The sequence below is a fragment of the Poecilia formosa genome, unplaced genomic scaffold (genome assembly GCF_000485575.1).
Source record: "Poecilia formosa unplaced genomic scaffold, Poecilia_formosa-5.1.2 Scaffold62, whole genome shotgun sequence".
In the NCBI taxonomy this organism is placed as follows: Eukaryota; Metazoa; Chordata; class Actinopteri; order Cyprinodontiformes; family Poeciliidae; genus Poecilia; species Poecilia formosa.
In genome coordinates, this window is record NW_006800001.1 from 2,389,889 (window position 1) to 2,400,791 (window position 10,903).

Sequence of the window (10,903 nt, forward strand, 5' to 3'; positions counted from 1 at the left end):
GTTCTGCAAAGTGTCGACTCGGTGGAGCTAAATATGAAATCCTATATGACTGAAAAGTTCTTAAAACCTCTCTTCTTCTTCACATGAAAAAGTCAACAAGTGTGTTGATTTTTGCAGAGCAACAGACCCACCTGAGTCATTATTTTAGCTTCTGGATGTGCCTTGATTGATGACGGGACGTTTATCGATGCCAAACATGCTGTAAAATAGTCATAAAGACACACGCACTATTTATTGTCTTTATGACATAGTGCGTGTGTCTCTTCGCTGACATGCTGTTTTGCCTACCATTCAATCTTCTTAGGCTTCTCAGAAGACATGCAGGACATTATTTTCATATTCCCAGACCTCCCTAACACTGATTGCAGGCTTTATAAAACATTCCTATTCTTGGAGGACGCTATTTTAACATGCAATGCACAAGAAAACCCAGATGAAAGACCTTTTGTTCTAAGTAGCACATGAATTTGAAATGAAAGCTCTGCTGTTGTGGTTTTGTAGCGACTCGGCACACGTCCTATTGTAATTCTGTCAGTCCAAATCAGGAGTAATTGTGTCGGTTTAATTTTCTGCGTCCTTTTGTCCAAATTCTATTCGAATGGGCCACAGCTTTCTCTCTCTCTGTGTGTGTGTGTTTTCTCCTGTTTAATAAGTGGAATCAGGTTGGTTTAGAGCTGCTAGATTTATGCGGGTCCTTGGGGGTAAAGTCCCAGGAGCTAACCACACAGAGGCATTTAGACTTTGGAGGGGAAAGGTTATATTGGCTGTTGAGTACACACAGATGACTCTTTGCTGCTTTTAATGTGTCAGCTTTTAACCTCCTTCTCACCCTTGTTGTCCATTTCTCTGGCTGTCCAGGACTTGTTGGACAGCGACTGGGCCAGCGTGCGGAAAGTTCTCGAGCAGGCTGACATCCTCGTCATTAAATACGCCGTCACGGACAAGCTCGCCTTCCAGCAGGTCAGGAACGGCTACGCCCCGAGGCTACGCCCTCTCCTGAGGCACTGGGGTGTGCCGGTCATACTCGTTGCTGTTGGAGCACGGCTGAATGGTGAGCATGCGCGTTGCCTTTGTTCTGTACTTTTTGTCCGGGTAGGATCAAGTTTAGATTTGTTGCCATCATTGCATGCATCACTGCTGCAGAGGAATTTGAGAGGACCCAAACACAAAGTCCCCTGCTCTCGCAGTGATTTGGCGTTGCTGCACAGGGCCTTAATAAACACTTGAAACTCGGGTGGAGGTTCACCTTTAAGAAAACAACCTTAAACATGCGGCAAGAGCAACAATTGAATGGTTTATATTAGAGGTAATTACTCGACGTACGAGTAATTGTCATTTAATGGTTTATTAGATTAAAATTAGTTCCAATCAATTGACTAATTACGTCAGCTCAGACCTGCTTTCAGTGTGGCAGTTTGACCTCCATCCAGAAGAGGATGCTGCTGGTCATCCTTAAGCAGTCAGTTGATACAGAAACAAAGATGGCGGGGTCATACCAGAACAGGAAACAGAGTCCAGTCTTTTGATATATACTTGACAAGTTCCTGAAATCCTCACCTCAGTGCAGCTGACTCAAAAAATTGTTGAAATATATCAATTTGCTTCTTTAAAAAAAAAAAATCAGCAAATTATGAAAATATGTAGCCCTTTATGTTATGTAAAGACGGCCGACACTCTTCATACAAGAGAAAACTGGCCGCTTATCAAGCAGTCGTTAGTCGATTGATGAGCTCAGTGAACTTTAGATTAACTCATTAATGGGTAACAAGCATCCCTTGTTTGTATCAAAGCATGTTCATGTTAAAATGGCCCAGTCAAAGTCACAACCAAAACTCAAAAACAATGCGTTTGAGTTTGGAGATTTTAGCGCGTCAGAACGGGAAACATTTGATGTAACATGAATACTTTCACAAGGCATCGTAGTACTTTGGAGTCAGCTTGCTTCTGCTTCAGTGCTTGATTTTGTTTTCAGGACAATATCAGGCTTTTCTGGACGGGTGAATACACTCGCCGTCTGAGTCTTGTGTCCTCTAGCGTGTCCTCTCCGCAACGAGGAGGATGCTCATGATTAAGCCTGCTCTCCGTTGCCTTCAGGCAGTTGGCTCACATGTCTCCCCAAAAGAAAGTCTCAAAGCAAAACATCCAGTTTGTGGTTTCTTTCTTTCTTTTTTTTTTCTTTTTTTTTTTTAGAGGTTTTGCAAGCAAGGCAAGAATACATATTCACAGCTCAAAAGTGCAACAACAGCCAAGTGTTCGTCACAGTAAGGAGATTAGAGCCCTTGGCTGCAGCCTGACCGGACGCCGTTCGATACATTAGGCATTAACGTGAAGTGAACTCCGGCCACCTTTGCGGGTCTGCGTGTGGTTTTTCCCGCAGACACGCCGACCCCCTGTTGAATCCAGATCCCATAAACAAGCGCATCAAACACAGCAGGTTGTATTTTTAGCTCGTCTGCTCGAAGACAAGAGAACTGCTCCTGTCAGAGAGCTGCTGGAGAAAGAGGCAGAGGAGAGGAGGCAGCTTTGAACCGGAGCCTTGGTGTTTTTGTTTGCGGCTGCTGTGAGTTTCCTCCCTATCCCCTCAAGACTGCAGAGAATGACAGGCTGAGCTCGGAGCGTTCCCCCCCGCCCCCTCCCGGCTCGACTCTAGACCACCTAAGGTGCAGCTGTGGCAAAAGAGAGCTGCTGCACCTACATTAAGGCGTCTATTAGGTGGTAATGAACAGAGAACCACATATAGATTTATCCCCTCCATTCTAACACGCACACACACACACACACACTCGTAACACTGATATGCCAAGTCATTTCATGTCAGAGATTCACTCATACCTCGCTTGCCCCTCACTCGTGGACACACACACTCACACACACGCGCTCGACCCAGCTCCATCTCTGTGTCATGCCTTTAGGTTATTAGGAGAATGATTTATCAAAAGCTCCGCCCCCTGGCTGTATGTCCAGCTCATTCTGTCTCGCTCTCTCCTCCTTTAGTGCAGTGTGCTTCTGTCGTTTTCTTCTCCAGGACACTCCATCCCATTTTCTGTCTTGTTCTGTCTAAGCGGTTCCCGTCTAGGCACGCCACAGTGCAAAGGTGGTCGTTGTTCATGGAGCTTCTGCTGATTTGATCTTTTTGATGTTCCACATCAAGCAACCTGAACAACCAGTTTGTTTACATGAAGTCTTAACACTCTGTTGTGATGGAGCTCTTTCTGATTTTCCTATTTTCTTTTTCTTTCTTTTTTTTTTCTTAGGCCTATGCATCATAGTGACTTTTTTCCCTCCTGATATTTTTTCATTGTTTATTGTTGCAGGCAGTACAAAATGTCAAACTATATATAAATTGACTACTCCTAGTGCAGCGCTTTGTTGAACTATTGAGGCGCTTTAAGCTTTTTCATGTTCTTTTCCACGTTAGAAGCGCACACTTCAGTGTGTTTCACGAGGATTTTTTATGATGAAACAACAAAAAGCAGAGAGAGGCTCAGTGGAAATGATTGGTGGCTTTCACAATGTTTCACAAACACAAATCTGAAAAGTGTGGCATGTGTTTAGGGCTGCGACTAACGAATATTTTAGATATCGGTTAATCTGCCGATTGTTTTGATAACTAATTGATTTATAAGAAATTTTATTTAAAAAATGGCACATTCTGCAGATTTTCCATTTAAGGCTTTTTATATACATTAGAAATACATAAAAAAAATGCAAACAAAGAAGTAGTCCGATTCCTTTTTTAGATAAGAAAATAAACACTTTATTGCTTAAAATGCAATAACGTAGCAAAGAAAAATATTTTTTTTTCAAAAGCTCAACTCTTTCTGTTTGGCTTAACATCAAAACACTGTAGGGCTAATCTGTTGATTACTTTTTGGATTAGCTGATTAATAATTGGACAGAGTGCTTCATAGAAGATTTAATTTAATACAGAATTGCAATCGGGTGAAGATAAATCTATGTCATTTGAATAGTTTTGGTAGAACATGTTTAAAAATATTTTTTTGATCTTAAATGCTAAATGTATAGTTATTTTTGTACAGTTTTGGCTTAGTTACTGCTGTGAGTATGTTCTTTCAGCCTTTTATTAGATCTACAAGCTCCAGTTAACAATTAATCGATGAATAAATTAATTGATTATTATTATTATTTTTCATACTCTGATTAATCTGATTAATCGGCCCGTTTTCGATGCATCTCTGCTCCAACACGGCTGATTCAAACGCCGTGACGACCTCCTCATCCTGTCAAAGTTCTGCAGAGGTTCTGCCGATTAACCATCGTGTCATGTGGTGGGAAACAAGTAAAACATGCAGGACATTCACCACTGAAGACTGACTTTGGACATCGCTGATTTAGATTAAACTAAATTCATGTGTTTTACTGCCTAGTGAAAGTTCAGAACTGAATCCAGTTGATCCTTTTGGCAAAAACACTGATATTCACAGTCGCTCTCTGCGCAGTCTCGCTGAGCGAAGAAGAAAGCTGGGAGAAAACATACCAAAAAATACTATCAGAGTATTGACTGAAGGGGGTTTGAGCGAATGAACACCACATTATCAAAACTTACAAAACCATGGATTATTTTCCTTCCCCTTAACAATTACGCTGTCCTTTGACTCACTTTGTCAATCAGTATCCCAGTAAAATGCATTAAAGTTTGCAGCTGTGTGTGAAAAAGTCGACACCTGTGCATGCGAACCGCAAGTCACCGTACACTTTGAGCACCTCAGGTTCTTAAACACGCGCTCCTCCGTGGCTTTAAAAGCGCAATGTAATATTAACGACGTGCGTCTTCTCTTCTGCATTGAGATGAAGGACCTCCGTGTACGTGTCCGCTGTGTGCGTCTGACTGGAGCAGCTGTGTGCCGCACAGCGAAGGTCTGCAGCTCTCCCGGGACCTGGGCGCCACTTATCTGGAGCTGCCCTCTCTCAACCACGTCTTCGTCAGCCGCTACTTTGGCAGCGTGGTAAGCGGCGATGCGGACCTTCAGAACGGCTTTTAAATGTTCATATTTAACGCTTATGTCCACTTCTGTTTGCAAAAAGGCATGTTTAAGGTTAAGGATCGATGACTTGACAGTGATATTTCTGTCTGTTTTGTGCAGCTGGAGTACTTCATGATTCAGTGCCTGAAACACAAAGCCAAAGAGAGGCCAGACAAGAGGCGAGGGAACAAAGTGAACGAGCTGCGTCCTCCTCACTTAGAGCAACCAGGTCAGAGAAATACTACATCACTTAATGAAGGAGGCTCTCCATGTTCTACCCAGCTTGCACTTGTGCATTGCTGTCCTCCCCTTTTGTTTTCGGTCTCTTATTGGCGGGTTTAGTGAACACTCAGTGGACTGACTGGATTGTTTCTTCAGGAGCTAACGTAGCTGTGAAAAGAGCTGAGCACAAAGGTTTTATGTGGATCAATATTCCTCTGGTCAAACTGGAAAAAGGGAAAGAGACAAAAGAGCTAGGTGGACTGCTTTGTTTTTTTCCCCAGACATTTTAATCAATTTTTCAAAACAACTGGGTTGAGTACCCGGATTTAACCGGCTCGGCGTTGAATGAGAGACCATTATGTGCTTTTTGACACATCTTTAATTAAAATAACAGGTTTTGCTTATAGTGTGCTTGGCTAGTCTGTATGGTTGTTTTTATAGCTCTGTATTTACAGTATGTATCAAATTTGAAAACATGAAATGCAACAAATAACTTTCGCTGTCATCATTTGGTCTTTTCCTCGTTGCAAAATGGTTTTAAGTCGTTTGTGGAGAGGCTAATCCTACTTTTCCTGGTTGATGCTAATTTCCTTTTCCATCATAGATGTGTTTGTTTTTAGTTTTTCTTATGCACCAATGTATTTGATGTAGATTGATGAGTTAACAGACCAAAAATGGTGGGAATTCTTAGTTTTAATGCATTTAATAACTAGAACAAAAACAAATTGTTTTAGTGTTCAACCTGCTAATCCCTTATCTGACCTGATCAGCTGAAAACTTATTTATTGCTCCATCGCTCGTTGTAGTTCCAGGTATTTAATTATTTTTGTTAATAAATGACAACATGCATTGACTGAATTTGAAAACGCAGATATTAGATTTAAGAAAATCTGTCCGTCCGTCCATTTACTACTCTGGTAGCAACATCTTCTCACTTGCAGATCTATTGCAGCCTTAATCAAACTGCCTCCAATCCAATAAAACTCCAAAATAAAGTAATTATAGGGGATAAATGACTGTGGTGATCAAAAGAGGCTAAAACTTGCAGATTTACGCACATTAATATGCAGCGAACAGCTTTCAGACGGCGAGTTTGATTACTGTGGCAAAGCTTCAAAGTAATAAGCCACGCTCCGGAGCTTGACAGTTGCATTTCCCCCACTTCGCTCTTATCTTAATGTTCATTTTTCTCCTCTGTTTGAATCTGTGTTGTTGCGGCCGGATGAAAGATGTCTGATTAAATCTGAAACTGTTTTTTTTAAACTGTTTTTTTTTTAACATTGCTACAATATGATATCTTTTTTCAGCGATAAGACTAAAATGATCGAGCCTTTGACTGACGTGGACCGCCGACGTGACGACGTTAGCTGTCCATCGTTTTCTTTTTGAGCTTTTTTTTTGTTGTTTTTTTCCTCTGTGCTTCTGTAAGATGAAGACACCTGAAGGTTCTTCGGCTGTAAAACTCGAACTAAACATTGATCCGGCCGCTCTTTTCTGTGCCGTCTGTTTGAATCTGACACGGTAACGGAGAGCTGAACGTCCTGCCAGAAGCGGCAGCTAGTGCTGCCGGATTTATTGGTCGCTGTCTGACTCCACTTAGCTCAACTTATGGCCCAGCTTACATTAAATATGACAAGCGCTGATTCAGAAACAGCACGGTTTTCATGGCTAAATCACAGCAGCAATAAAACAAGGGGACACTCGGTACAAATTAGTGAGTGTGCAGCATGAATAGGATTGTAATGGGGACAGTAATTTGTGAGGCGTCCGTACTTCTTTTGCTCTACCGCCTCCTTTTTTCTCATCTTTTTATTAATCTGACTTTATGATATAACATTTGAAAGCTCTGCCTCTTTTTTCTGTGTCTTTACAGTCAGTTATTTACAGCAGGCCTTCACTTTTTTCCCCCTTTTCTTTTGGTCATTTTGTTCTTTTTTTTGTCAGTGTATTCTGATTTGCAATTTTATTAATGCCAGTTTACAATTATTCTCTGTGCTGGTGTAACATTAATCTTTTTGTGATCTTCGCGCTACAACCTCAAACTTCATTGCATTTTATTGAGAGTTTTGATAATAAACTATGCACATTTTAACACTCAGATGGAGTGCTCCTATGAAAATCAAATTTCTGGTCTTAGCAGAGACTCCTAATTGCTTTTGAGGTGTAGACTTTGACTCTGTCGTTCCAACAAATGAATATGAATAAGCCTTTATCTCTGTACTTGGGGTATCATATACAACTTAATCTGTTTGGTCTTTATGAAGCTGTTTGTCCAATGCTGCTCTCTGATTCGCTACACTACACACAAGTCACCTTGTATTACTTACTAGAGGTATTTGGGAGGCAATTGGTTTAAATGGGTTTCAAATTAAAACATAAAAATACTTTACTGATCGAAAAGTGACATTAAATGTTGTATATTAACATATTATTAAAGGATCTTCTGTAGCAATCTGTGTTACTGGGAATTTGAAGAAGCCTCTGACTGAAGACACTGTGTTTTTCTATGGCAGTCTCATGAAGAGCATGCATTTTTCATTTTAGTAGCGTTGGAGTAAACAGGTCTGAATAGAAGTTCACACCGAACATCAGATTTTTAGATGTAAAAACATTTGGAAACCATGTTATTTTTTTCTATTTGCCAGCTATTTACAACTTTTTATTGATTTATCTCACTAAATCAGCTTCTAACCTAACAAAATATGAGAAGGTTTTTTATGTGTATGAATACTACTGCAGGACACTGTTTGTTTTGTGTCCATTCCTAAAGGTTGTAGATATTTTAGTTGACCAGAATCCAGTTCGGCAGTCTGAGTCGGGATCTTCTTAACGCCGTCAATAATCCAAAGAGGAAAAAAAAAACAACAACAACACCTTTCTTTCCTCATTTGAACATGACTTTGGCCTCCCACCTCACACTTCTACATTCTGTTGGTGTCGAAAACTATTTGTCCACACACACACACCCCGTCTCCCTCAGGCCAAAAGGTTTGTGCCGAAAGAAGCGGGAATCAATAGCGGAGGTAGACAGGACTGTCTGTTCTGCGTCATCCCTGCTACACACCTTTCTGTGGTTGAGGGAAGTCTGAATTGTTTCATTATCTCACAGTTTTCTTTCTTCGCCACCTCGTCCTCTGTCCCTTTCAGCTCGTCTTCCTCCGATCCGAGTGGAGGAGTCCAGCTTCTCCCAGGACATGCAGTGGCTGTTGGAGCGCGGCGTGCAGTTTGCCGACGTGGCCTTCTACTCCGGGGATTCTGGGAAAGAACTGGGGTGGGCCCACGCGGCCGTGCTGTGCGCCGTCAGCCCGTACTTCCGACAGCTGCTCCTGGGGCCCAAAGCCAGGTAGAAGACATGTTTACACACTCGCGGCAGCTGAAAGAGCTCCAAGCGCAGCTGCACTTCCTGTCTGCAGAGTCGCTGTAAAGTGTCTTGTCTGACTCTCGTTGGACAGGGAACGTCCACAGTCTCGCTGTGTCTGCAGGGAGCGAGACGGAGGCCCCCATTCGCTGCTCTCCACTTGGGACGGGAGCATTATTGACGACTTGCCCCGGTCGGACGGACACATGACGGGGCGACTCACTCGGCTGGTGGTGAAGGACCCCCTGCTGTGCATGTGCCTGTGGGAGACCCTCATGTTTATTTACAGAGGTAAACCCACCCACACTCGTCCGAGGCTCGTCATCTTTGCCTCTGTTTGGGGAAATTCATCCTCATTTAGAGGTCGAATCTGCAATGAGAGATGTGCAATTTCTTAACAATTGTCAGTAATAAAAAAAAAAAATTAAAAAAAAAAACCCCAGAACAAATCAAAACGTCCTAATTCAATACTGAATGAATTTTAACCAGAGCGCTGGCTGGGGCATTCCAACGGAGAAAATAATTGTTAATTGATCAATATTTCCATATCAATCACAGGCCCTTTTGTGAATCTGTGAAATGAAAATAGAGCAAACAAATCTCTGCTGTCTTGAGAAAAGGAAAAAACACCCTATTTCCACGATAAACTAATTTAATATGACATTGTGAAAATGATTTGATATTTAGCTAAATAAATCTGCCCTCAAGTGTACAGAAACACTTATAGGATTTCAAACTGTCATTGCTCATTATATCAAAATGAAGCCAAAGCATAAAAGCTGTTTGTTGTGGATCCTTGATGTTGTACTGGGTTTAGGAGGAAAAGTAATACTGATTATTAAATGCGCTTTATTATTATCCGACGACGGGCAAATAAATGTGACCTTCAATATAAAAGCACAAGTTTGAGCAGTTTTGGAAGATACAGGTGCGTTTTAACTCTGAGACGTATTATATACACTTTCCAAAACGTCTGAAGTCCGGTCTACAGCGTAAATGATTATTCCAGAGTTGAAAAGATTAATTCCAAAAAAAAAAAAAAAAAAGTTTAATCTTTCAAGATTGTCATCTCAAACACAGCAGCAAAAAAAAAAAAAAAAAAAAGTTTAATCTTTCAAGATTGTCATCTCAAACACAGCAGCAAATCTACAACAGAAAGACTGAAAAAAAAAGAAACAAATGATTGGATCAATAAATGCCCAACATTAGAGAGACCGGCCAGAATTTATACAGAAAACAACTCCAGAGTAAAGTGAGGCAATATGACAAATGATCTAATCAGATGTTACAAGATTTGAAAGTCTTAATTGTCTGCCAAAGCACACCGACTGTGCTGCAGGGTTTCCCCCAGAAAACTTCCTAAGCTCGGTGGTGGGGGCGGGGTTTAAGTCGCCTAAGCCCCGACCACCGGGGCGACTTAAATATTAGCAATATAAATGCTAATATTTTAACACAGAGCACAGATATAAATGTAGCATTTGCTTATTGAGATGATCAATGCTGCTAAATTTGTTTTTAAATGGTTTCATCAAAGAATTTAAATTGTTTACATTTTAAATTCAGAGGCTTCAGCTGATCTATCTATCTATCTATACACACACAACACTGACATTGGTATGTCATTCAGACTAGAGAAGTGTGGTCGGATGGTTACAAAGAGAGGGAAGGTCATCCGCACAGAAGGGGTCTCATTCCCAGAGGGAACAACTACAAGTACCTGGGAATACCACAAGCAAATGGCAACCTCGATGAGGTCACAAGGAAAGGAGAAGAGCAAGAACAAGATCCGTGCAATAAACAGCTATGCCTTACCAGTAATCAGATACCCTGCTGGAATAATTAGCTGGCCAATGGAAGAGATAAAGGACTGATTGTGGCAGAACAGCAGTGGGGACAGAGCATCTGGTATATGCCACATTTGATGGACACTTGTGCAAGTGGTTTGCGGTTGGCGTCAAGGGTGGTTTTCCACAGCCCCTATTGATGTTGTACATCTCTAAGCATTCAATTGAGTCATAGGCTTTCTTGTAATCAATCCAAGCGGTGCACAGGTGTGTCGGGTTTTGCAGTCTCGGGCAACTGTGTGGTCTACAAGTAGTTGGTGTTTAGCTCCTCTACTATTTATGCCGATGCCCTTCTGTGCCGTGCTCATGTCCATGTGTCCGCTTATCTTAGCCGCTATGATGCCTGACATGAGCTTCCATGTTGTAGAGAGACAGGTTATTGGCCGATAGTTGGATGGGACTGAACCCTTTGAGGGATCCTTCTGGATCAGGATTGTGCGCCCTTCAGTTAACCATCCTGTAGCGGCTGGTTCAGTTGAACTGCCAGTCGCTCA

At 41.7% G+C, this 10,903-nt stretch overlaps 1 protein-coding gene across 1 annotated transcript in view; it reads left to right on the forward strand.

Annotated features, from left to right (window-relative positions):
* rhobtb3 (Rho related BTB domain containing 3) overlaps positions 1–10,903 on the forward strand; it is a 34,808-nt gene that overhangs the window by 2,407 nt on the left and 21,498 nt on the right. The window contains exons 3-7 of the mRNA XM_016672569.1: positions 859–1,051; positions 4,810–4,967; positions 5,106–5,214; positions 8,355–8,550; positions 8,660–8,856. Coding sequence (XP_016528055.1) covers positions 859–1,051; positions 4,810–4,967; positions 5,106–5,214; positions 8,355–8,550; positions 8,660–8,856 — 853 coding nt within the window. The remainder of the gene's footprint in view (positions 1–858; positions 1,052–4,809; positions 4,968–5,105; positions 5,215–8,354; positions 8,551–8,659; positions 8,857–10,903) is intronic.